General features: G+C 37.0%; 1 protein-coding gene and 1 non-coding gene across 4 annotated transcripts in view; one reads left to right on the top strand and one right to left on the bottom strand.

Moving 5' to 3' along the window:
- The window catches only part of LOC142342798 (dynein axonemal heavy chain 3-like), a 160143-nt gene that overhangs the window by 117595 nt on the left and 14964 nt on the right, over nucleotides 1–27584 (bottom strand). For all 3 annotated transcript variants that reach the window (XM_075394375.1, XM_075394374.1, XM_075394376.1), the window contains exons 4-13: nucleotides 8698–8831; nucleotides 8145–8332; nucleotides 7703–7827; nucleotides 7078–7274; nucleotides 6492–6687; nucleotides 6005–6152; nucleotides 5417–5585; nucleotides 4359–4643; nucleotides 1355–1490; nucleotides 686–925 (exon numbers count right to left, since the gene is read on the bottom strand). In XM_075394375.1, the coding sequence (XP_075250490.1) occupies nucleotides 686–925; nucleotides 1355–1490; nucleotides 4359–4643; nucleotides 5417–5585; nucleotides 6005–6152; nucleotides 6492–6687; nucleotides 7078–7274; nucleotides 7703–7827; nucleotides 8145–8332; nucleotides 8698–8831 (1818 nt within the window). The remainder of the gene's footprint in view (nucleotides 1–685; nucleotides 926–1354; nucleotides 1491–4358; nucleotides 4644–5416; nucleotides 5586–6004; nucleotides 6153–6491; nucleotides 6688–7077; nucleotides 7275–7702; nucleotides 7828–8144; nucleotides 8333–8697; nucleotides 8832–27584) is intronic.
- On the top strand, nucleotides 5752–5824 carry Trnar-ucu (transfer RNA arginine (anticodon UCU)). Its single transcript has one exon. It is a non-coding gene; the product is annotated as a tRNA-Arg (tRNA).

Raw genomic sequence — 27584 nt, forward strand, 5'->3', positions numbered from 1 at the left:
AGCTTCTTCTTGAAAAACGATAGAAACAACAGAAGCCAAAATCACACGTTTCAGTTAATAATAGGTATGAATAGCTGCTTTTGTCCCAATTGTCAAAAAATAACCGATTGACCAGGTCATTTTACGCAAATAAGTTATTCACAGTAACAGTCTATCGGTCATAACTCACATTACTGTAGAGTACCAGTTGCTATAGAAGAATTCAAACACACCGATTTAAATCATGACATTCATTAATTCTGTAGAATAAAAAATTCAAGTTTTTAAAGTCAAATTAAAAAGATAGCAATGAGAGTCTTATCTACGAGATTCTGTCATCAGAAAATAATTTTAAATGTTTAGGGGCCATTGCTATCGAGTTATCATGAATGAAAGTAGCAATGCTCGACAGAATCACTCAGAAGACAATTTATATTTCACACGTGAACAAACATTGATCGCATGAGCAAGCTAGCCGCATCTTACCCCAGCTTTTATTGACTACAAAAAAAAAACAAGAATAAAGCAAAACAAATATGAAATATATATTTGTTAAATCATCTTCATGAATTTCATGAAGCTGAAAGCATAATGTGAACTTTTAAAACTACTTCACAATGTTGCTGTAATTAGAAGCCTTGATAACTGCTCAAAAATAGTTACAATCTGTAATATAAAAAAGATAAAGGAAATTTGAAAAACTTACATCTTTCTTTTTGAACAATTCAACCTCTTTGAGAATGCTTTCGAGTTTTCTTTCAAAGTTACTCCTTCGTTTTCTCAATTTATCCTCTCCAGTCTCTCTCAACTCCTCAAACCTCTCCTGGTTAACTTTGATCTCCTCGCTGATTTTGGCAGGCCACGCAAACACCTCCGCATTCTTGTCCAAATCTTCCTGGGCGAAGGCTGCATAGTCCAACAAGAACATGAGACGGTCCTGCGCGTCCTAAAAAAGAATATTGGATGATAAATTTTTGGAAAGGTTTGAACGACGACTTTAACAAGTTTTCATGTTACAATTTCAACCGTTTTGAGAGAGAAAGAGCCAAATTTTGGTAAAGAAGAGTCTATTTAAAAACAAAGATAATTGACAACTGTACGGATAATTGACAACAGGTTCAACTTGTCATTGTCAAATTTTTGCATTTAAAAGACGGGCATCCTTTTGAACATCTTAGTCCATTTAAACTATTGTGAGTATTTTGTCAACATGAGAAACCTTAAATACGTACTATTGCGGCATACAAAATATGTTCGGAGGAAACTATTGCTCAATTAAACTAGCCCCACACCACGTTTGCTATTTTTTTAGAAACAGGATAAGTAATGACAATTGCAATGAAGGATATCTGGAACAAGCAACAACTTTTCTAACCTGCACTTCATTGAGGAGAGCGAAGACAGTCTTGTCATTGGTGACAATGATGAACTCTGTCAACTCCACCAGATGTGCTGTAGTCTCAGGGATCTCATTTAGCTTGGATTGGATATCCGAGTACCTCTGACACAAGCTATATAAAATATCCACAATAAAAACACGCATCAAAATTTAATTAAATATATCATAAATAGATGCGTTGGAAATTTTAAGTGATGAAATTATCTCAATTAGTACACATCTCTTTTAACAACTAAACACACACTAGGGAAAAACTATTGAAACAAATTTAATCAGAACAAGGAGTCTCGCTAATGTGCGTTCGCACACAATGTTCCGACCCCGCTGATCCACATTTTTGGCATAAATGTCAACCAAATGAGTAACAGATAGAAAACCCCCCAAAATTCAAATATTTTTCAAAAAAAAAAAATCTGTAAGAATAAAAATATCGCCCCCAACGCAAATAACTCAGTGGAGTAAAAAATGCCGCATTAGATTGATGGGATCAGCCACTGTTAGGAAAGCAAGTCAAGACGAACAACATAATCAAACAACAATAACAACAAACATTAATTACACCCAAAACTTCATATCCAATTTTTTAAAGAAAACTAATTAATAAGGTCAAAATGGCGTCAGATAAAACTGAAAACAAACAAAATAACTTGCACTGCACTAGTAATGATTTGGGACCAATCCATAATAAGGCTCGGTAACAATTAGACAAAAAAAGTGCATAAAACAGCAAAGTTAAAAAATAATTGGTTTATAATTTTAAAAACAATTAATTTCAAAGTAATGAAAACCAATTGATAGCAATTGAAAACATCCAACATGTTTATGAACAGGTACGATTTTAAAGGGGGGCATTAAGACCAGTAATATTCAATTTTTTATGCGGTTACAAAATGAAAAAGAAATAGAGCCCACAAACAAAAATTCAATTAAAAATTGCGAGAAAACGCTGTCGAAGCCGTAAAGCCAAATTTTGCACCACAAAAAAAAGTTTAATTGGGCCATTCTTGAACACGAATAAAGTGGTATGCGACATCTCATTGATGACAATAGGTAACAAGAAGACAATAGGTAACTTGTGTATTTTTCGAAAACAATTTTTTTTGTAAATTAAGTAATGAAAGCCATTAACCACAAAATGAAATAAATAGTTGAGTTAATTTAACCGTCCAAATCAAGCGCTCTAGACCGGTAATTATTCAGAATAAGTCTTACGTCTACAAAAAGAACGTCAATATAGACAAATATAAAAAAAATAATAATTTTTTTTTGTAATAAACCCGTGTGGAAGCCAGTGAATTCATAACGAATTCTACAAAAACACTACATTTTGTACACTTGCATCATCTCGCGACAAATATAATGTCATATGTGACCTGTTACTAACGACACTAGGAAACAAATAGACAAACAAGGACAAAATGAAAATTTAAAGTGATTTTTTTTAATTTTTGAAAACGATTGTTTTCAAAGTCATGAAAGCCATCAGCTATCTACTCAAATCAGAATATGAGCTCATTTATTCTATCATAAAAAGCCACCAAGACTTGTCATTATCAAGGAAAACTAAAAAAGTAAAAACAACACTTAATGACAAATGAAAAAAAAATTAAATTTAATCCTTCGAGAAAGGGTTGTCCAAGCCGTTTAAACCACAATCAATGCCTTTAGAGACTTTTGTATGTTCGATTGCGCCCTATTTTGAACGTCCAAAATGTAATATGTGAACTGTCAATATTGTGATAATGTGAATAAACGTGGGAAAAAAACATGAAAAAGGAGCCAAGGCATACAAAAAATGTGAAATCGAGTAGTATCAAAGCCAGAAAAACATAGCTTAACGCGTAAAACCGCAAAAAAGATTAAATTTTAACTCACTGAAAAAAAGAGGAAGAAGAAGCTTTCTTTGCTAACACTAAGGTACAAGTTAACCAAATTCAGAGTAAAATAGTGGCAATGTTCAATAAGCCCTCGTTTATTTGATTATCGAATTTTTTCAAAGTCAAAGCGAACATAATCTTTCGAGTAAAGAAACTAGATATACTGATTTGAAACTGCTCAAGAGACCATTTGGACCTATCAATAGTGAGCTTTGATTTGAATTGTTTAGTTCTTTAATTTAACATAAAAAAGGTCGAAATCGCTTTCAAAAAAAGACCGACTGATTACAATCCGAACTATTTTTGGGTTGCAACAGTCCAAGATTGGACCAAAACTAGCCTTGCTGTAGCTCTTTGTCCAACAATAACACTCACATGTTTCGAATGTTATAGATCTCGATAATTTGTTAGTTAAAAATCAACAACAAATGCTGCACTTTGATAATCATAAAGTTAGCAAAAAACGATAACATTTAAATTCTAGACTACTCTCAATGGAAGTGGAAGTAGGTCGAGCTCCTTTTGTAGCTTAAAAAATTGGGTTATTTGGGTTGTTTTTGGGTGTGTACTTCAGGCAAATTCAATCAGAGTGGACTGAAATGTCTTATTTCGAAAAAGTTTTGAAGAAAAAGGCTGATTTTTGAAATATTTAGCCTCAAATTTTGCCAAAAAGATTAAACCAAAACAGTCCGCAATCATTTTTATCTGTAAAAACAAAGTCAACAGAACTATAGATAACAGTTTTCACAAACGTTATCAAAATTGACGAAATTTTTGGCAAAAATTCCGGAAAATATGAAAAAAAAATAACGCAAGTCGGTCTAAAATTCGCAAAATTTGAACCACGATAACTCGTTCTAGAAAACAAAATTCAAAAAATCTTTTGGATTCCATATTCTACGCTTCACGGGCTTTTTAATGATACCACTCACAACTCTCTACGATGAATATATCGAACGGCCAAAATTGTCCGAACAAAAAACCATTTGAGTATATAGTTCCTCCCCCCTCAAGAGGCGTCGGAACAATGACAACAATCAGCTTTGACACCAAAATTACAGTCAAATCATGTCGTGGTACTGAATTGAAACCTTTCCACTTACTCTCTGTTTAGATTTCTGTTGTGTTTCACTTCATTAGTCACAATTTTGTCCTTAAGAGCCTGCACTCTGTTCTGCAAGTCTTGGTTCAGCTGTTTCAAGTCCAGCTGATAGAGAGAGAAGTCGGCTGTTATTCTCAGAAGAGCTATTTCATCTTTTAGGGCCTGGATCTCACGTAGTTTTTGCTCGTAATCGTAAATATCGTGGCGTTCTTTTAGAAAAGTGGCGACTTCACTGTCCGATTTGCCATTTAGAAGATCTTGATACTTCTTGTATGATGCAAGGTACCTGAAAACGATAGATCAAAAAAGGGTCAAGAAATAACCCAGAGTTAAGAAGTCACTTTATCATGGTCAGGTAACCTTGCTTGAAAGAAAAAATTTGCACGTTATAAAAAGGCAGCAATTTGAAAATCTGGCGTTGTATAGAAGAAAATCTGGATTCTAAAATCAGGCACTGCAGAGATCTCGCATTTTCAAACTTGCATTTGCTTGGTTCCAGAGGAGATTTCTCCACGTTATAAGTCACACTTCAATTGTAAATTGACTTTTTCTTTGGGCATGACGTTGTTTCTGTGGTGTCTCTTTCGTGTGTGAAATTAAACATATGAAGTGGAAGATGTGTCCAATCGAACGTCTTAAAAGGTTTGTGCGCGACGATTTAATTTTGTCTAATGAGATTACTCTGGCTTTTTTTTAAAAAAAAAAAATAAGAAGACAGTTAAAATCAGCCGTCATCGAATTGGCATGTATGTTAGATAAGCGTCAATATTACCTTTTTCTCCATCCATTCGGTTGATTTCTTATTTCTGATAGAATACAGAATAGTTCAAAAGTCAAGACAAAATTGGGAACTTTTGGATTACGTTTGAACTTTTGGGCCTTTCTAGTAAAGGACCATCGTACGGTATTTTTCGCAATTTTTCGTGGTAAATAACATGTCGATTCAAAGTGAATATGCGCTCGAGAGTTGCTGTTAATAAGCGCCTAATAATAAGTGTTGATAAAGTGCCTAAGTTTCTTGTAAAGTGAATCTTTCAAACAAAGTAAACATACTGGTACCTTTGTGGCCCAGGTGTATTGAGTCTTAGCACCTCGAAGGCCCTCTCTACAAACTCGCCGACCAGTGTCTCTTCCAGCCTCACAGGACGAAGGTAGAATGGCTTCCCTTTCACGTCAGGAAACAGCTCACACTCAAGTCTTGGGATCGTGTCCGCTTTGTGAAGGATCTCTGAAATACAGAACGCTGAGAGAACATAAAGCATTCGTAATTATGAACGAAATAGTTATCATTCAAGGTCCCAAAACGCCCCAATGGAAAGGCTATATTATAGCATTTTGGGATTAAAAATAATAGTGATGGAAAAATTCCCTGCTTGAAAATGGACCTTCTTCAGGTCCTCGTAGCGCAGTGGATAGCGCGCTGGACTTCTAATCCAGAGGTCGCGGGTTCGAATCCCGCCGAGGATGCTTTTCGTAAAATTTATTTGGATTAAAGTTAGTATGGTGATCAGTTGGAAATTTTAAACAAGTTTAAATGTTATCATGATGTAATAATATGGTGCCATTCGTGTTGAAAACCAAATTCATTATTCGCCCAGCCGTTCATAGCCGGAAACGAACTACACTCGAATAAAAAAAACAACCGACCAATAAGACTCTGATGAATGAGTTCCTTAACATCTCGGAAGGTGGGCTCAATCACAATTTTGGGTTCATCAATCAGCAGCTTGACCTTCATCACAGGGATGAGATTGAAGGTAATCTCGGGGTATTCGCCTTCGTAACTGTTTCCGGCCTAAAGTAGAAAGATGTGCCGTGAATTTCTTTCCACCGTCAGTTTACCTTAGATCTTAGACGACTGGCCATTTAACTAAGTTCCAATTAACATTCATCGTCGACCTATCCATAGCCGTTTTCCATATTAAACCTGGCTCTTTTAATTTGGCCGCGTTAGAAAATCCTAATAGTCAAGATCAGGTTTCAGACCGAAAACAGAGGATCGAGACTAAAAGTAGGATGTGAGAGACAAAAGTGGGGGCTTAGTTCACTCCTCACTTAGCAGACGGAATATTGAGATCAGAGTGATAAAAATAAATGTTACATAAGTGCGAGCAGCCGAGGAAAATTCTTTCACCTTATGTTCTTCGAGGAACTGAATGAAGTCTGAGAGTGAGTTGGTGACACACTCTCGTAACTGCCTACTCATTAGGGTTCCCACAGTGTCGAAGAATTCCCTGATCAATTGGCGCGAATCTGACTCTCGTGCGGGTGCCAAATGAACCCACTTGGATTTGTTCTTGAGAAATAGTTCTGCTAATTCGGGGAGCCACCTGGAATAATTGGCGAATTAATCTATTTACACCTCCGTTCACCGACGGACAAAGCCATCTCACGAGCCCATATGCAGGTGTTTAGGCTTGTTGCAAGGTCCACGTATCAATCGAATAGCAAGCTAATCCAAAGTAGTTTTACTTCTTGTTGCTCAATATTTCAATCATTTTGGACCCTAAATATTCAATTTCAATTTGACCCTAACTATTCTACTTGGGAAAGTAACAAAATCTTAATCAAAAGTTGACAAAAAATTTTCTAATTCTTACCCTAGTAAAACAATGGAATAATAAACTTTCGTTGTAAGGAAAAAAAATGTTGCAACTTTTTTGGCTCTAGCATTTTTAATAGCAGAGCATTTTAAAGATGATAATACACTATTCACTCACCGTTTGGACAAGACATTCTGTGCATCCTCGCATTGTTGCTGGATAATGTTGGCAAACTCCTCCGGCACAAGAGGCAACTCACTTGTCCTAATGTCCTCTATTCTGACAAATCTCACTTTGCTGTACTTCTGATGCCACAACTCTTGAACTAGCAACATCATTTCATTGATGTTGTGCACATGTTCATCACAGTACTCCTGAAAAACGAGCCCATCCATTCATATCGAATTAATCGCAATCAAGGCTTGTGTTTGAAAGCCGCACGAAATTAGCACAGTAAATTTTTAATAACGTTGTGTAGCGTGTACAGTATATGTAGGGGAACTGTTTGTTTTCCCCGTGAACAAAGTTATTGTATTCATCGTCATGTGTGACAATTGAATGATAGATTTTGCAACAATAATCGTTTGCATCGCCTAATAGGAGATGGGACCATCCAAATTTGTAGTCCATTGTTATAAATTACAGCTTATACGTGCCATCTAAAAGGTGTAAAATATCGCTTATGAAGTTTCATGATCTAGAGAGAGAAAAAACAGTTCCAATGTGAAAACATTAAATAATTATATTTATTTAACCTATAGGGATGTTCGAAAGGGATCTAGCTTTAGTGCATTGTGCATACCTTTTGATAGGAGTAGGTGTGGTGCCATGGCACTGGTGCCCTGTATGTCCTTTTAGGGAATTGCCTCTGAGTGGCCTTGATGTTCAGTCGAGTGCGCTCTGATTGGTCCAACAAGATGTAGTCCACTAAAAGAACAACACTTTCAACAAGCTACCAAGACGACAATTAACATAGAACAACCAACGTTAACATTATCAGTATGTCTTTTGAAATAAGCGAATATCAATCGGCCAACTTAACACAATGATACAAAACAATAGTTAAAAGATTCAATCACAACTCAAAAAACATCGCCAAAATTAATTGCATTAGATGAAGTATTGTTCTTCTTATTATTAAGTTCAGAATCCGGCCAATGGTTCACTCCTGTTCATTTGTGTTCAATAAGCATTAGCTTTTTTAAAGTAAGGGGGCGTTGGAATGACAATCAAGAGATGATGACCGATGGCAGTTCGGATGCTCATTTGGTAATCCTCGTCAACTTCTGCGTGCAAGTCTTCATTTAGTTCCTGTAAATTGGGAGCGTGAAGAAACGCCTCCGGAATCAGTGCCTCAATTTCTTCCCACTCGTTTTCACCTCTTGGGGCTATCATGTCTGTTCGAATGCCATTTTTCACATAGTACTCGTATCTAAAGATACAAAAAAAACTCACTCTGGGTAGTCTGACATCGTCAGCATTGACAGAAAAATTTTGACTTGACAGGGAAGAATTTTGACAAGCTTGACAAGCTAAAACGTTTTAGTTATTCTAGGACTACTTTGCTCCAACTATGATTTCGATTATTATTACCTAAACAACTAAAAAAAGTTATAACTCGATATTCAGTCGGTAAATACTTTAATTTTTGAATTACTTGAAGTCACATCAAGCGCAGAAATTTTTTCAATATTTAAATCACAGCTCAAATTCAGCATCGAAAATACTGTATTCAAAATTTAAATACGGCGCAAACGATCAACATTTTAAATTCAGGGTATATACGTAACTGTCTACCTCTGCAAGTCCTGAGTTTGTGGTTTGGGTTGCAACTTGTCCACTCTGTCTTCGTTTTCCACGATGAGATTAAGCTGCTCAAAAGGTGAGAGAGGTCGGTCATCTCTCTGGTACGCATAACTTGGTGGGTAATCCTAAATAAACAAGGAGCATTAAGATTGGCTTGGCTTCGCACAGGGAGTGTTCCACCCCATAAAACGTACTCAGTAGATTGTCAAAAAACACCGCCTTTCCCCCCGTGACAAAATAGGATTGAAACAGAAAGAGAATCAAAGATACAAATTGACCTCAAAAACTCCTCTAAAAGTTTTAAAAAGTATTCTAATTTAGTCTGCATGTCAATTTTGATTACACAATTGAAATACTGATGGCATCAGACCAAATAATAACAGCTTAGACCACCTATATACAATGTTTATCAGTACTCAAAAACAGTACATAACTCTAATGGTACTTCAATGACTTTGCCGTCAAAAGGAGTACACTAAAAGGGTACACAAAATGATAGATAATCTAAAGTTGGAATATTGACAATCTGTGCAGTGATATTGTTAACTCGTGCTTTTTCTTGGCTTTTAGGGTCTTGTATGCTTCCAATTTCTTTCAGGAAATTCAATATGGGATTAGATCCGTATAACGAGGTGGCGATTGAAAATTTTTAGAAAAATTCTTTACATTCCAATTTTCAAATCAAAGTTGACAGAAAGTACAAGTACAAAAAAAAACAAATTGAAATCGGTATTATTGTGAGGCCCCAATAAATTTCACCAGCAGGAGACTTTCCATTTGACTTAGTATTTTTTGATGTTAGTTCAGTAAAGATCAGAAGGCAAACGGCTGACTGACAAAAAGATGGGCCACGCTCAAACCTGAAATCTAACCGAAGACTTAGCAGAGCACTAGCTGTTCCTACCAACATTAGCGGGGGAGGAACTATATACTAAAATGGGTTTTTTTTGTTCAGTCAATTTCGGCCGATCAATAAATTCACTGTGCAGGGTTGTGAATGGAATGATTAGACAACCGATCCAATGTCAAATATATAAAAAGAGTTTTTCGAATTTCGATATTTTCCATGGAGTTATCGAGGTCTAAACTTTTGTGAACATTTGACTGATTTTCGTTGCTTTTGTTCATAGTTTCCATATTTTTAAGCAATTTTTGCCAATTTTTCTTAAAAAAAAACGTTACAAATTGCTAATAATAGTGCTGCTGGTTTTACCTCTAAACATAGAAGTGTTGTTTAACTGTTTGATCAAAACTTTTGGCCAACATTTTTGCTAATATTTTCAAAATTCAGCTTTTTTCGTCAAACTGCAGGAAATAAGCCTCTTTAGTCAGCTGTTTATTTTTACCGGAATAACGAACCTAAAATTACTGACATAAGTTTTGTAAACTCCAAAGAGGGCTGGTTTTACATGGTCTTCCTTTGAGGTTGCTCTTAAGTAAAAACTCTCAGGGTGTTCTTAAAAAAAAACTCTGCCGGTTTTTCTGCTAATTTATATAATTAACAAAAATGCATAAATTATTATTATAATTTATTATGCTAATTTATTATGATAAATTTAATTTCTTTTTTATCAAATTATCCATATCCATCTTATTCGGAACAATTCCTTGTTTCTAATCGAGGAGCAGTAAAAACAAGGCTGTCCTCATAGCTGTTTTTTAAGAGTCCAAAAAATTCGGATTGAAATCAGTCGCTGTTTTTTTAAATAAATTTTTGCTTTTCCATGTTAATTAAAGAGTAGAACATTTCTAATCGTGGCTGAATAATGACAAGTCTAATTAGCTTCAGTTTACAAAAGAGAATCATGGATCTAAAAGTTTCAAAAAGTATTCTAATTTAGTCTGCATGTCAATTTTGATTACACAATTGAAATACTGATGGAATCAGACTAAATAATAACAGCCTAGACAACCTATATACAATGTTTATCAAAACTCAAAAACAGTACATAACTCTAATGGTACTTCAACTCTGAGGGTGTTCTTAAATAAAAAAAACTCTGCCGATTTTTCTGCTATTTTCTATAATTAACAAGAATGCATCATTTATCATGATAAATTGAATTTCTTTTATCAAATTATCCATATCCATCAAATTCGGAACAATTCCTTGTTTCTAATCGAGGAACTGTAAAAACAAGGCTACTTCTGTGCTCATAGCTGTTTTTTAACAGTTCAAAAATTCACATTGAAATCAGTCGATGTCTTTTTAAATAAATTTTTGCTTTTCCATGTTAATTGAAGAGTACAATTCCAATCGTGGCCTATTAATGACAGGTCTAATTAGCTTCGGCTTACTAAAGAGAATCATGGAAACCAATCTTGTTTTTTGGTTGAAAGCTTATGATCCTTTTTACTTTTATAAATGCTTACTTTCAATATAAACGATGGATTACTGAGCTTTGACACATTTTTCTCGTTTTTGATCAAATTGCAATTAAAGTCAGAAAAACGGGTCGCGTCATCTCTTTAATGGATTAAACTTTAAAAAATATTGCGGTTTAACCTATTAAGTAATGGTTTTTTGGCTTTAATATTAGGTTTCACAAAAAAATCCAGATTTTTGGACAACTCCCTTTTTGAGCTTTTTTTAGTAATTTGTTACACTGTTGGTGTTTGAAAAGAAAACACAAGGAGAAGGATGCACAATTAAGTGAATGGATTATGCTTTTAACGGCTTCAACACCATCTTCTAGAAGAATTTAATGGAATTTTTTCGTTCTGTCTTTACTTTAAAATCTGGATAATTGCAGGTCTTAGCGGCTTCGCATGGATGAACAACAAAATGTATCCAGTAATTCCAGTTGATAGCTTAAGTACTTCATGACTTTGTATTCACATTTTAAAAAACAGAGACATAATTTTTAGCTTTGCGCTCTGCTGTTCTTCTGGCCTACTTATTACCCACTCTCATTAAATACAGATCTCATATCGCATTACTGGCAGTGAGAAAAGACACATTTGAACATCTGTAATGTTGTCAGTGCATTGCTTGTTTTAAAGGCTTCGACACCGGTTTTCTCAAAACTTTAATTTAATTTTTGATTTTGTCTGTATTTGTCGTTCTTTTTTGTGGTGTTTGGCATATATTTACTGATTCGAATCCGTTTTCTTGCATAATTATTTAAATTTTTGGCTAAAATTGTCGTTTTCGTTGACGTTTGGCATATTCTGGAGGAAAACAGGTCTCAATATCTTTATATGGACGTATGAATGAGTTTAAACCTATTTCAAGAATTAAATTGATATCTAACGGTACCCAAGAAGTTCACATGAAACATACAGAAATCAATTTTAACCAAGAAATGGGAACTACAATCAGACCAACTCATCACACAAGAACGTAATGAAAACTCTAATAAGACCAGCAAAGCAGCTCTAAAAGCAACATATTATGGATGACAACAGGTTACAATATCTTTATATGGAGGTATGAATGAGTTTAAACCTATTTAAAGATTTCAATTGATATCTAATGGTTTCAATTATTTGAAATTATTAGTTTGCAAAAAAATTCTCCTCGAGGATCGGTCCTACTAAAGTAAAAAATGATTTCTTGGCTTTACTTTTTAATTGACGCTGTTTTGACTTTTTATCTGGTATTTTTTTTTAAAAAAAATGAGTAAATAACCTTTGCAGCTGATATTTGATTTTTTGTTTGTCTTGTCTCGTAGTCTTAATAATGGCAGGTACTAAAAACGGCTCTCCAATGTGGCATTAATAACTATACTACGTGACTTGAGTTGGAAGCACTTTTTTATTCATACAAAAATAACTTTTGAACAATATTTAAATTTTTGAAACTTTTCTATCTCTCCACAATTAGGTAGACAAATAAACCAAAAATGTGGATGAGTGGAGTCAACACCGGTCCAAGTGCCACCACAGGTTGACAGCAGCAACTAATTTCATCTCAATGTGCGTGTGGTCCCGGGTAGGGCTATGAAGGAGGAACCAGAACAAAAAAAAACCCAACCAGCCGAAGCCCCACACTCCCCAAACTGTCAACTACAGAGTGGGAACGGCTCCAAACGGACTAGAAACGGGAAATTACATCATCAAAAGCAACAGACACCCAGCCAGGGATGTCGAGTTGGTGTTTTACGGAAAACATCAAGCCCAATCTATTCGAGAATCAACAGATTACCAAGCAATGAAGATCGCTAGGGTCCGAGATGTCCATCCCAAGTCAGGTTGTGCGCGGGTGGTGCAAGGAAAGAGTCCAAGAGAATCACATCCAAAGCAGGTCCTGTAAAACACCGCACCACATCACAAACGAACGTATAGTGGGCTTAGCCTGGACCAAGCAAGAAAAACACAGGAAGATGCTTCTCTCGTCTGCTACAGATGCACGAATAGAGAAGCCACAAGATGCGAAAAAGGCACACAGACCTTCAGAAACACCCACAAAAGAATCCACTGCACCAACTGTAAGAAAACATTCCACCTCGAATGTGCCAAAGTCAGTCGCCAACAACGATAGAACAAGCGGTTTATCCAGGAGTGGACATGTGACACTTGCAACGGATCACCGGACCCGCTCAGAAGAAGTTCACATAAAGTTTACAGCAATTAATTGCAAACAAGAAACAAAATCGACATTGCCTGTATCCAAGAAACCAAGAGAATCCTTCTGGATAAACCATTGTCAATTCCGACTTACAATACCATCAGTAAATGTCGACTGCGGGAAACTTCACGGCTCACGGCTCAAGGAGGGATCATGACAGTAGTGAGAGAAGGAATAACTTACCAAGAAATTCCCTGCGAAGCTAACCAAGGTAACCAAGCCTTGGTGTCGTCTTCTGAATTTCTAACTAGGCCAACAGTGAGGGGGATCTGTCGCCCAGAAGAACGATCAAATAAAATAAACCAAAGGTTTTGAATTGGTGAAGCAAGCGTTACTTTGTTACTCTGCAATTTCCCCTCTTCCACTTCCCCTCTTCCACTCTTGTATGCTGTTGCAAATAAGATTGCCTTGAAATAAGTTAACTCACAATGGCGCTCGTAATAACAATTCTAGTTATATGGATAACAAAGGTAAGAGAATTACTTGCACATCAATGGAAAAGACAAATTCAAGACAATTTATAATATTAATTAAAATAATATTACCAATATCCGTGGTTCACTTTCCCAAAATGAACTAAACCAAAAACGCTCATAGTATCCCAGCTGGTCTTGCGATTACAATTCCTTTAAAGTTTAGTCCCACTAAACCAACTACCTTCTCTCGCTTGTTCGAAACCAAACTTCTGAAGTTCTCCCAAAATCTCCAAAGTCTGCCTCTCTGTCTCTCTCTCAAATTTCCGTGTCACTTCAATTTATACTCAACCAATACACTCTTATCTTAAGCAAACAAACCTTAATCTCTTAAGTAAACATTGCAACTTTAACTTCAAATTTATTATATTCTGTAGGAGGGCTTTGTTTGCTATGCAAACAACCCAATATCAAACTATGGTCTGTCATTCAACTGCTAGCAACCATTGTTCAACTTTCTCCTTATCTTAAGTACACGACCTTTGGACTCTTATGTAAACAAATCCACTCCACGTTATCTCATACATGCACTTGATATGTCAATCAGTGTTTGCTTAGTAAAGATTGAACGTTGCTCTGAAAAGTTCTTATACCTCTATTTCCGCTATCAAATTAACTAGCTGCAATCAATACCTGTCAAAAATCAAGTGTTGAATAAATAACTAAACTCAACCCTAAAGCAAAGACCAATTGTAATTTCCAATTTTGAAACTATTTCATGCAATTCCCCAGTTAAAAACCGCCGAAAAGTCTAATGTTCGTAAAAGCCCAAAATTTCACCTCTAGGGGTCAATCAGGGGTCATTCGTCAAGGATGAAGGGTCACTTTGGTAAAAAATAACCATTGGCGCGGAAAGTCCTACCATAGTTACACCTACCCACCAATTTTTATCATCTAACTCTTAATAGAACACGACCAATGACCGCTCACACTTTTCATCGACCTCGCGGATGACCCCAAATTTCGAAACTTTATAACTTGCGAAGTAGTGGTCAAAACGTCTTCGGGTAAAGTTTTCTAGTAATTATAGGGTGCCACCAATTTGCGTGCCAAGTTTCATGACCAACGGATCAGCCATTGCGAGTCGTTTGCAATTTGAAATTTTTTAACGATTCGTGGGTGCCGAAACCCGAAAAATCAGAGTTCGTCAAAATTGACCGGGGTGGTTATTTTTTGTCACTAACTGTCTCAGGTTATCATATTAATACCATTTCAAAGTCATTCGGCGGCTCAAAAAGGCCAATTTCCGGTTTTCGGCACTCGGGTAGTCCCGAAGCACCGACATTCTGGTCGGTATTTGGAAATGAAAATATCACCAATCGAAAGCCCTTAAAAAGTTACACTAACCCTCCAAAAATCATAGGGCTACTACCAATACTTCACGAGCAATTCAAATTTTACGTTCCGCAGCAGCGGCGTGCGCTAGTTCCGTGCAGGTTGGTGTGGGGTCAAATCCGACCTCAAAATCGGATTTCCCGTACCCAAATTAGTCTATCCCCCAAATTTCAGGTCAATCCGACTTCAACTTTTAGAGAAATTACTATTTCAATTTCAGTGTTAACTATTTTTAGTGAAAACTGCCTATTCTTATTTCAAAATGCTAATAAATTTCTCCCAAAACTTACTAAACCCTTCCCATGATCATCTGCTACATTACTCTAGACTTAATACCCATTGCAACCCTTAGTTACCCTTGTATCATACTCGAACAGTCATTTTTTTTGCTCAAATTATCGAAAAACTTCAAATTACACCACTTCCGGTGCTAATAACTCGGAGTTGGGTGATCGGATTGGCCCGAAAGGTATACCAGCCTGAGAGGACCATTGGGTGTACTTGCCAATAAAATTTGGTAAACGTCCGCTTAATATAACCTCCATGCGGGGGGGCGGAAAACATCCGCTTGGTGGTATTTCGAAAAACTGATAAATTGCCTTTTTATTTACTCTAAATCAACAAAACTCTACTTAAATAACTCAGATCAAAAAGTTGTAACCTGCCGCGCATCCCTATCATATATGGACAATCATCAGGGGAACATCCCCACAGATTTTCAGAGTCCAATGACAAATATAACTTAAAAAGTTGAGGGTAACAGGTTTGGGAATGCCCATTACTTTGCAAATTCTAAATGACACTTTAATTTGGTTCAAATTGAAATTCCAATTTTGATCAAAATATCTAGTTCACTTCAAATCATCGCTCTCTAGTTTTCATCTAAATTTAAATCCCTCATTTCGACTTTGGCCTGATGCAGAAATTCAACTTTGCTAAGTAAACAAAATATATCGACAGCTCAATATGCATTTGTTCATCAATTTGTTTGTTTAAGAGATATCACTCAACTACCCTCTCTGGCGCCTTCAAAACAATAATACTTTACGAAAGAACGCTTATTTCAAACACCTAATTAACTTGTCTAACTTGAACTAAATTATCTGACTTAACTAGCGCTATCTGGTTATGAAATTTCTATTGAGTTTATTCTTATGCTTTCTACACTCCTCCCTCCTAGATTATTATTCTCCCGAATAATTGCAAAGCCTTATCCTGTGACCCGATTAACATACTCCTACGTACTTTAACAATAGTCGATCTAGTGAAGTGAACCACTTATGTTTAGCTCCGGGTCAATATAAACTTACTGCAACAAAATTTGAATAGCGGCTGATTAAATCAGATTGGAACACACTCCTGCATTTTCACATTTCAACATATCCTACCTATTTCATCAACATCGATTTTTGACCAAACACTATTGCCTTTGACATACATCTACCCAGGGAACCCCAAAATCACTAAAAAATCAAATCTAAAAATAGATCTACCAAATCAACATTTCACTAAATCATCTTATTTTGAAAAAAAAATTTCCTTACGGCTATAGTGCTTGATCAAATTGTCCTGATAAAATGGATAAAAACAATGTAGACAACAATTGGGTAAAAAGGCTTCAATAACTTAGCTGTCAAAGTCCCTCTCATCATACACTCGTTCACCTATACACGAAAACCTTCTTCCTCTGATGCTTGAGTGGATGACCAACTCTTCTTCCACTGTAGCTACCATTTCTCCTGTAATCCTGCCATGACTGCTGTCCAGATGCTTCCAAACGGCTCCACTTCTCTTTCCGATTTAACGATCGTTTTTCCAGCAACAGCTTTGCAATCTCCGGAAATCGCGATGCAATCCTTCTCTCCACTTTTTGCTCAACTTCCATCGAAAACCCGCTAGAGTCCTCCATCCTAGGCTGTTGATCATCATGAACCCAATTGTGCAACACTGTAGCCTTTGACTTCTGATCGCATTTCCCTGTTCTGTCAACTCCAGCACTGTCCCCTTGACGCCCATCCGTTGGTTTGACCAAAACACTACCATTAAGCTGACTTTCATTCAATTGCGATTGCACCCATTCCTCCAACTCCTTTCCCAACTGTGCAAAATTACTTCGGTCAACTGCCGCCTTATCGTTTTGACCCTTCTGTGTTTCAGATAGCAACTGCCGATCAGTTCCCCCTGAACTTGTCCGATTCTCCAAAGTGTCCACAGTGCACTCAGTTGTACACATTTGTGTCTCATCAGCCTCGTTTGTTGCATTTCAGAACTTCAGGTCTATACCTCCTTTCTTTAACTCCATCAAGGCCCAGGCTCCCAACATATCGTTTCTGCTAGCTTTGACGCCACTGCCAAAATCGCTCGCTATTGCAGTTACGTTGTCGCATGCTACTGAGTTCAAACTCGCGGCAAAATTTGTCTCGCTTCTCGAATCGTCGACATCAAGTTCTACTACATCCGAAAAATCTGTATCCGAAACATCTTCAAACAAATGTCATCATCCGATTGTTCATCGCTGAGCTCCCCAGACTCTGGTGACAGCACACATTCCTTTTCTATAGCATGATGCTCATCTGGTCCACAAGACTCAACTCTCCGCTCAATGACTTTTTCTTCTGTCGGAATATTTCTGAATCCACTGTTTTCATATTCGCTTAGCGCTGCTCTAGAAATTTCCTGATTTGTTTGATCACAAACTTCCTCCGTAAACTCTACCTCAGGTCCAGTTTGCACTTCATCGCTGTAACCTGGAATTCTTGTTCTACTGCCACTCTCAGCAATTCTCGTATCTTCCACTTCTCCAGACAGATCTTTACCGAATGCTCCTCTTCTTGACAAACCACAGGTAGACCCAATGCCAAAACCTTCAGAACTTCTGCCAGGTTGCCGAAATTGATCAATTAAAGAAATGCCAACGCTACTTCTTGTATCAATCACCTGCCTTTGAGAACACTGCTGTCGCGTTCTCTGATCTGCAGTATCACTGGTTTCACTGAATTCCACTCTACTTCCCGCTTTTCCTCTAACAACAAATTGTAGCTTCGCTCGTAAAAATTTGGGTTGTCAGACAATCGTATGTCAAACTGATACAGCGTCTCGGTCAGTGTCCATGCTTGCTTCTCTAGAGTCGACCGCCAATAACCTCTTGGTAAATCACTTACTGCATTCAAGGCCCACCCGCACAATTTTGTAGGCAACCACTTCATCATCTCTTCTTCCGTCCATCCCAGCTTCATGCCAGTGCTCAAATAATGTTCACGCCAATCTTCCCAAACTTCGTACCCTGGTGAAGGAAAACGATTCACCAACTGATAACCAAACATAATCAAACTATTGGTAACCAAATCACAAATGTAAGTCAACTTTCGGTGTGCTCTCAGCAGTTTCTCCGACGAAAAATATCGCACGAACTTCAAATAATCAGAAAATAACCCACAGCAAAAAGTAAGAAAGAAACGAAGCCCACCCAGGAGCGCCAATGTCGTCTTCTGAATTTCTAACTAGGCCAACAGTGAGGGGGATCTGTCGCCCAGAAGAACGATCAAATAAAATAAACCAAAGTTTTTGAATTGGTGAAGCAAGCGTTACTTTGTTACTCTGCAATTTCCCCTCTTCCACTCTTGTATGCTGTTGCAAATTAGATTGCCTTGAAATAAGTTAATTCACAATGGGGCTCGTAAAATCAATTCTAGTTATATGGATAACAAAGGTAAGAGAATTACTTGCAGATCAATGGAAAAGACAAATTCAAGACAATTTATAATATTAATTAAAATAATATTACCAATATCCGTGGTTCACTTTCCCAAATTGAACTAAACCAAAAATGCTCATAGTATCCCAGCTGGTCTTGCGATTACAATTCCTTCAAACTTTAGTCTCACTAAACCAACTACCTTCTCTCGCTTGTTCGAAACCAAACTTCTGAAGTTCTCCCAAAATCTCCAAAGTCTGCCTCTCTCTCTCAAATTTCCGTGTCACTTCAATATATACTCAACCAATACACTCTTATCTTAAGCAAACAAACCTTAATCTCTTAAGTAAACATTGCAACTTTAACTTCAAATTTATTATATTCTGTATGAGGGCTTTGTTTGCTATGCAAACAACCCAATATCAAACTAGGGTCTGTCATTCAACTGCTAGCAACCATTGTTCAACTTTCTCCTTATCTTAAGTACACGACCTTTGGACTCTTATGTAAACAAATCCATTTCACGTTATCTCATACATGCACTTGATATGTCAATCAGTGTTTGCTTAGTAAAGATTGAACGTTGCTCTTAAAATTTCTTATACCTCTATTTCCGCTATCAAATTAACTAGCTGCAATCAATACCTGTCAAAAATCAAGTGTTGAATAAATAATTAAACTCAACCCTAAAGCAAAGACCATTTGTAATTTCCAATTTTGAAACTATTTCATGCAATTCCCCAGTTAAAAACCGCCGAAAAGTCTAATGTTCGTAAAAGCCCAAAATTTCACCTCTAGGGGTCAATCAGGGGTCATTCGTCAAGGATGAAGGGTCACTTTGGTAAAAAAAATAACCACTGGCGCGGAAAGTCCTACCATAGTTACACCTACCCACCAATTTTTATCATCTAACTCTTAATAGAACACGAGCAATGACCGCGCACACTTTTCATCGACCTCCCAGATGACCCCAAATTTCAAAACTTTATAACTTGCGAAGTAGTCGTCAAAACGTCTTCGGGTAAAGTTTTCTAGTAACTATAGGGTGCCACCAACTTGCGTGCCAAGTTTCATGACCAACGGATCAGCCATTGCGAGTCGTTTGCAATTTGAAATTTTTTAACGATTCGTGGGTGCTGAAACCCGAAAAATCCGAGTTCGTCAAAATTGACCGGGGTGGTTATTTTTTGTCACAGGTTATCATATTAATACCATTTCAAAGTCATTTGGCGGCTCAAAAAGGCCAATTTCCGGTTTTCGGCACTCGGGTCGTCCCGAAGCACCGACATTCTGGTCGGTATTTGGGAATGAAAATATCACCAATCGAAAGCCCTTAAAAAGTTACACTAACCCTCCAAAAATCATAGGGCTACTACCAATACTTCACGAGCAATTCAAATTTTACGTTCCGCAGCAGCGGCGTGCGCTAGTTCCGTGCAGGTTGGTGTGGGGTCAAATCCGACCTCAAAATTGGATTTCCCGTACCCAAATTAGTCTATCCCCCAAATTTCAGGTCAATCCGACTTCAACTTTTAGAGAAATTACTATTTCAATTTCAGTGTTAACTATTTTTAGTGAAAACTGCCTATTCTTATTTCAAAACGCTAATAAATTTCTCCCAAAACTTACTAAACCCTTCCCATGATCATCTGCTACATTACTCTAGACTTAATACCCATTGCAACCCTTAGTTACCCTTGTATCATACTCGAACAGTCATTTTTTTTGCTCAAATTATCGAAAAACTTCAAATTACACCACTTCCGGTGCTAATAACTCGGAGTTGGGTGATCGGATTGGCCCGAAAGGTATACCAGCCTGAGAGGACCATTGGGTGTACTTGCCAATAAAATTTGGTAAACGTCCGCTTAATATAACCTCCATGCGGGGGGGCGGAAAACATCCGCTTGGTGGTATTTCGAAAAACTGATAAATTGCCTTTTTATTTACTCTAAATCAACAAAACTCTACTTAAATAACTCAGATCAAAAAGTTGTAACCTGCCGCGCATCCCTATCATATATGGACAATCATCAGGGGAACATCCCCACAGATTTTCAGAGTCCAATGACAAATATAACTTAAAAAGTTGAGGGTAACAGGTTTGGGAATGCCCATTATTTTGCAAATTCTAAATGACACTTTAATTTGGTTCAAATTGAAATTCCAATTTTGATCAAAATATCTAGTTCACTTCAAATCATCGCTCTCTAGTTTTCATCTAAATTTAAATCCCTCATTTCGACTTTGGCCTGATCCAGAAATTCAACTTTGCTAAGTAAACAAAATATATCGACAGCTCAATATGCATTTGTTCATCAATTTGTTTGTTTAAGAGATATCACTCAACTACCCCCTCTGGCGCCTTCAAAACAATATTACTTTACGAAAGAACGCTTATTTCAAACACCTAATTAACTTGTCTAACTTGAACTAAATTATCTGACTTAACTAGCGCTATCTGGTTATGAAATTTCTATTGAGTTTATTCTTATGCTTTCTCCACTTGGAAGTAGTGGACTAGTGGACTTTAAAGTGCTAACGAACCAAAAACCAATAATTTTAACAGACCTTTATCCTCCAGCAAGGCCACACTCCATTAGCTCATTGGAACAATTAGAACTTCGGCTGCACCACAGGAAGAATGAACTAATTGTAGGAGACCTGAACGCACACCAACTGTGGTTTAAAAGCATAGAAATCGATAGAGGAATTGAGATAGCGGAATCCATCCAGGAAGGAGCAGCAAAGATACTGACTGACGGAAGCTCTACAAGCAGAGAATGAACCACCGGCATCAAGAGTACGCCTGATATTTCATTGTGTCATACAAAAAATGGAAATATGGTGCGAATGGTAGAAGCACGAGGCATTAAATTCGGACCAGATGCCAATTACAACCGAACTAAGTGCTAAAGTCAACCAGGCTCATAGAGACAAAGGACAACAGACCTGGGAGTCAAACAACGCAGACTGGTGGTTCTTACGGGATTCCTTGGACGAACGAATCAGAGAATTACCAAGAGAGAATATAGCAGACTTTTAACGATGCATAGTCTCCAAAATCCTAGAAGCCGCAACCAGGACTATAGCAACCAAGAAAATCGGACAAAAACCTAACATATGGATGATCAAAGAAAAGTTCAAAACATTAAAACTACATTAACTCAACATGAATCTGTACAACAACGAAAAAACCTACAAAGAGGCTGAGAAAATCTTTAAATCACAGGACGGCAAAGCTTTGTAGCAACTAATGAAGAGTCTAGAAGGAGGAGCAACCAAGAAGTACGAAAATGTATTTGCATACAATAGAACTACAAGGACGACAGACATTAAAAAAAGCATAATGCCTTCATTCATTACTAAGAAACATCAGCAAATGCCAACTAAAAAAACGCATCAAGAGGAAGCTGGAACAACAACTTAGAAAACGGCAGCCAATCACTGAATACACCGAGCCGTTCAACGTGCAAGAACTAATCACCACTCCACGCAGAATTATTGGAAACAAAGCTGAAGGTCCAGACCATGTACACCCAAGACTGATCCACCGTGTGGGAACAGAAGCTCTGAAGAGCATACTGCACATGTTCAATGCGTCTTGAAAGAGTAGGAAAACACCGCAATACTTGAGACTTGAGATATAGAATCCACACTTAGGAAGAATAAGAATCCGGAGGCTGTGAGCAGCTGCAGATAAATAACCTGTCATCGGAAAGTAGTTGCAAAGAAAGGTAACCAATAGATTTCGGCACTGCCTAGAAACCAAGAATCTATTGAATCAAGCACAAGGGGGCCTGAGAGCCAGAAGAAGCACCGAAGACCAGCTTATCGCCTTTCGAAAACCATTATCCATGGTTTCCACACGAAAAAAAGCAGAGAAGCCGCGCTACATTGATCGACTACAGATCCCAAACCATATTGTACGATGGATACAAAGCTGGATGAGAAACCATTTTGAGTTCATGACCGTTAACGAGAAAACCAGTAAAAGAACCTCAAGGAGCAACGGTCGGTTTTAAGTCCATTGCTATTTATTGTATATATCAATGACATAACTATGGATCTGGAAACAATTATCTATGCCAGCTTATTCGCTGATGATGTCGCCCTGTATACAACAAATTCAACGGTTGAAGAAGCCTAGAAGGAGATGCAGAAAACATTGAAGAGTGTTGATGAGTCGAGCTCGGAGAACAAAATGAAGATTTCGGTATTGAAGACAACCACCAGCTTCTTCACAACTGCAACTAAGGAAGCAACATGCACACCAAGAATTTAAAAAGAAAGAACATAATAAAATACGACAAATACCCAAAATTCTTGGGCATCACCTACGGCAGACAACTAATCTTAACCAAACAAACGCAAATCACAGTCAACAAAGACAAACCGAGAGCTAGAGCACTAGCCAAACTAAATAATACGTCGTGGGGATACCGAAGGCAGCAACTAAGACAAACGTATATAGCGACAAGACGATCGATTGTAGACCACGCTAGTGCAACCTTGCACCCCTGTCTAAGACGAACATAGAGAAACTAGTACCAGCCAAGCCCAGGGTTTTGCATGTAGAGTCATCACTCTCAACCTGAAGACGACATGAAACGAAGCTCTTCTCCTCGTTAGTAACCTGCCACCAATTGCAACACAAAGTGGACAGAACGCAACAATCGCATGCGCAAGCGCCATACGACTTCCAAATGATAACCCAAGAACAAAGATAATCAAGAAAACAAAACAGAAGCAAAGAACCAAGAAAAATGACTGGAGGAACAAATCCAAGGAAAGGTGAAACCAAGTATTTGACCAAGACTTAAGAGAGGGTTTTCCCAAACTACCCCCGCAATGGAAAAAGATTTAAAAATCTCCATTTTAGTGAAACCAATGTAACTAAGAAAGAAGACAAAGAAACTCAGCGTATCCAAGCAGGAAAAAAATCAATGAACGAAGTGGGAGAAAGATCTCCACCGATGAATTTTGATAATCGATTTTGTATTTTTCCGATACGGTAGACAAGCTAGACAGCATTCAAATATTCTGAAGAAAAAAAATTGAATGGTAAATCAATTTGGATTTTGCGGTGTGACAAAAATCTCTGATGCCAAAAAGTACAATCTCAAATGAGTTCTATACAACCGCGCCGTTAACTCACTTTACGTCGCTAACGCTCTAGCTAGTTTGAAAGCAGCAAATTCCAGTGTCGATTATTTTCGCCATGATTATGACAAAATGCTAATAACCAAGGTTCTGATCATTATTTCTTTCAAATGAAGTCTTTATGATTGAATTCTGTCGCACTTAGACGTTTGTGGAAAATCCAAAATTTGAACGAAAAAGATTTTAATTTTGAAACTGTATGTCAAATTGTAAGGAGCGCAAACCACAGCAATTCAGAGCTTAAACGTGAAAATAACTTTGAGGCGAACTGAGAATAAGGCAAAGAAAGAAACAACATTAACTGCCTAGCAAATAAACTACAGACAGGGAACCAAGCAATCAAGCTGATTCGGCTATGTAATCAATGTAAAAAGAAACATAGAGCAAAATAATTAAGAAACGTTTTAACTCGACCTCTTAAATTTCTCTGCCATTCTTCTGAAGATTGAACAAACTGGAAAGCTCTAACTGAATATTGGCTGCACCCTGGTGCATAGTGTTATCATATGTTTTGGTATCATACACTGCATTAACAAAAATTCTCGTGATTGAATTGTTATGTTGAAAAGAATTCTAATATGAAGGTCGCTGTGGATGAATCAAAACACCTCTTTCTATCTCTTTTACAGTTTGAAAAAACGTATCCAAAATCCTCCCTAACATGATGCTTAAAACGAAGAAGGGAAAAGAAATTGCTACGAAACTGAAGTTGATGAACCAATTACAGCGAATTACCGACTTCAATTTTTACAGAGATCTATATCAACTCGATTCTGTATTGAACAGAAGCTGGCTACAATCCGGCCGTTGTCACCGATCATTATAACTGAAAGAAATTACATTTTGATAAAATCCCCGATCTTTGGTCAAAACTGACCAGTTTTACAAGTTGGGGCTTAAAATCGCCCCATTGTGCGAAGCCAGATTTCTGGAACCAAAGTGGGATTGACGTCGACCCGCTGAACCCATAAGCTAAATGCATACCGGAATGGGCAGTGGCAACATTACAGGGAGGTTAACTATTAACACTTGAGGGTGCACTGATACTTTTTGGAGATAACCCCGGAAACGCTCATTCTATGAACACCACCTAGCATAGTGTGTATCTAGGGCCCGACGCAAAACCTTATCAGGCCCAAAACCACCCGTACCCCCACTCTATGTAAAAAAAAAACCCTGCAATTCATTTTTCTCGGGACAAAAAATTGTCCCAAGAAATCCGGCCATCTTGACTGACAAATGATAAGAACGAATTGGTATTTAATACTTCATGACATTACAGCACTAGCATTACGGAATGTAAACATACCAACCAAAAGCAGTTAGGAAAACTAAAATCCTTGTGCCGCATTGACAGTTATTTTGTCTGCACAAACAATTTTTTGCTCGGCTCTTATTAAAATTGGCTCGCAATACAAACGCAGCGCAGAAAGTTCTAACAGTGAGCGAATTACAAGCCTTTTCCTAGCATAGTTTAGCAGAAATCGAAGATCGAGGCGCCTGGTAATAGTTATGCGTCCCCGAATGTCCCTGAGTTGTTTCGCTTGAGCGATGAGCGCGAGGCTTTGAATAGTCACTGAAACCGAATTAAAAATATGTGGCAGGGATTGCCTGACTGATCGAGCGAGAGAAGGATTTATTGTTACTGTCGTCCACCAGACTGTTATTTTGCTGAGGAATAATAACAGTTTTATTAGTTGATTTTCAGTACTAGCTGTAATTGCTATACTTAGGGACCTGAAAAAAACATCTTTAAATAGTTAGATCTAAGCTGGTAGGTGCTTGTGTTAGACTTAGTAAAGTTTTTGTTGTTTAGTTGAAAGTTCAAGAGCATGTTCTCTGATGCTTATTAATTTGTTGCATTAAATCAGTAGAGATCTGGAACCTATTGTTTTTGCGTGATAGGCTGCGTAATTAAAATTCAGAATCTTACACTGTACGCCACCTTAAAAAGGCCTAACTTTATCTTCCAAGTTTGGTTGCTAGGATAGAGCCATTTTCGCTCCAAATGTTTGGAAACTCTCAGTGAAATAGGCAAAACTGATCGTTTTCAAAGCACGTGTTAACCGCTAGGCATCCAAATCTAATTGTGCGGAGTGGCCGATTTTCATAGAACCAATGCTTAATCCTCCTGGAAACGAAGATTTAAAAATAATCATAATTACTCCGACTCACTTGTGGGGGGAGGAACTTTATTTTAAAATGAGTTTTTTTGTTCAGACAATTTTGGCCGATTTATATATTCATCGCAGAGAGTTGAGACTGGTATCATTAGAAAGATCATTCTGGGTAGAATATGGACTTAAAAAGAAATTTTTGATTTTCGTTTTTTTTACAGGGAGACATCGAGGTTTAAACTTTTGAGAAAACCAAAGTGAATTCCGTTGTTTTTATTCACATATTCCGTAATTTTTGGGTAAATTTTAGTCAATTTTGCTAAAACTTGTTAATATTTTTAAAAAATGATATTTATTTTAAGGTAAAGGGTAGTGAACGCTCGCCAATTTTTCTTATCCGAGTTTTCGGTTAATATTTCCGCTAAATTTTGCGAATTTCACGATTTTTAAGTAAAAAAAGGCTCCAAATAGGCTTTTGTTTCCTACTTCGTTTAAATTTAGAGGAAACCGAAACCAAACATCTGCTGCCACACTCGTTGAAAACTCCAAAAGAATAAGCATTACATTTGCTTCCTAAAGGAGTTTTCTGGAATAAATTTTTTGCCGGTTTTAAAAAAAATCTAATAATTATACAAAAGGCAAGATCTATTAGTGGTTTATTGAATTATTTCAGTTGCTATTTGATCTATTTTGCAAATATATGGAACAATTATTTTTTTAAGAAATGGACGCTGAGAAACGTCAGGGCTAGATTTGAACTCGTCGTGGATTCTTACTATCAATAATTATTTGGATTATATTAGGGCGCAATCTTTTTCAAAATTTTTCTTGCAGTTTTGATTATCGACAGGAATTATTTCAAATTAAGGCCCAATCAATGACAAATCCTATCTACAGCAAAAAAGGGCCAATTGAAAACCTAGTTTGTTTTCAGAGAAAGGCTCATAGTTTTTAAGGCTTTTACAATGTATATTGGTAATATTTAAATGATTTCTTTTCGTTTTGGAATCATTTGTCAACCTTTCTGCAGCCTCAAGACTACTTTTTATTAATTAAACAATCAATTGGGTTCTTAAAGAGCTGCTTGTGAGCCTATAAAATGACTTCAGTTGTTATCCAATGCCTCTTATGACTTTGAATACATTTGTTTTAAGAGAATGCTGGTGAAGTTATTTTGTTATATTGTTATTTTTAAATTGATTTCTGCACACATGTAGCTTAGTCTCAAATTATACAGTGCAAAACTCATTCCAAGTGAAGGAAAAATACTCTTTATAGTGGTTTTAAATCCAAGTAAAGTTTTTTTTGGCTTTCTTACCACAAAATTTCTTGGAAGTTTTGTAAATTTTTGCATATTTTCCTGTATTTGAGGTAGTTAGTTATTCCTTTAAACTAATCATATTAAATATAGCTGGAATTGGCATTGAAAGAATGAGCAAAATAAACGTTTTCAATGATTTCCGCGAATAGCTGATAGCTTTAACTACTGCTAAGATGTTCCCTCACAAAACTTATTGGATTTTTGT

Source organism: Convolutriloba macropyga, chromosome 7, assembly GCF_964194025.1.
Source record: "Convolutriloba macropyga chromosome 7, txConMacr16.3, whole genome shotgun sequence".
Taxonomy (NCBI): Eukaryota; Metazoa; Xenacoelomorpha; order Acoela; family Convolutidae; genus Convolutriloba; species Convolutriloba macropyga.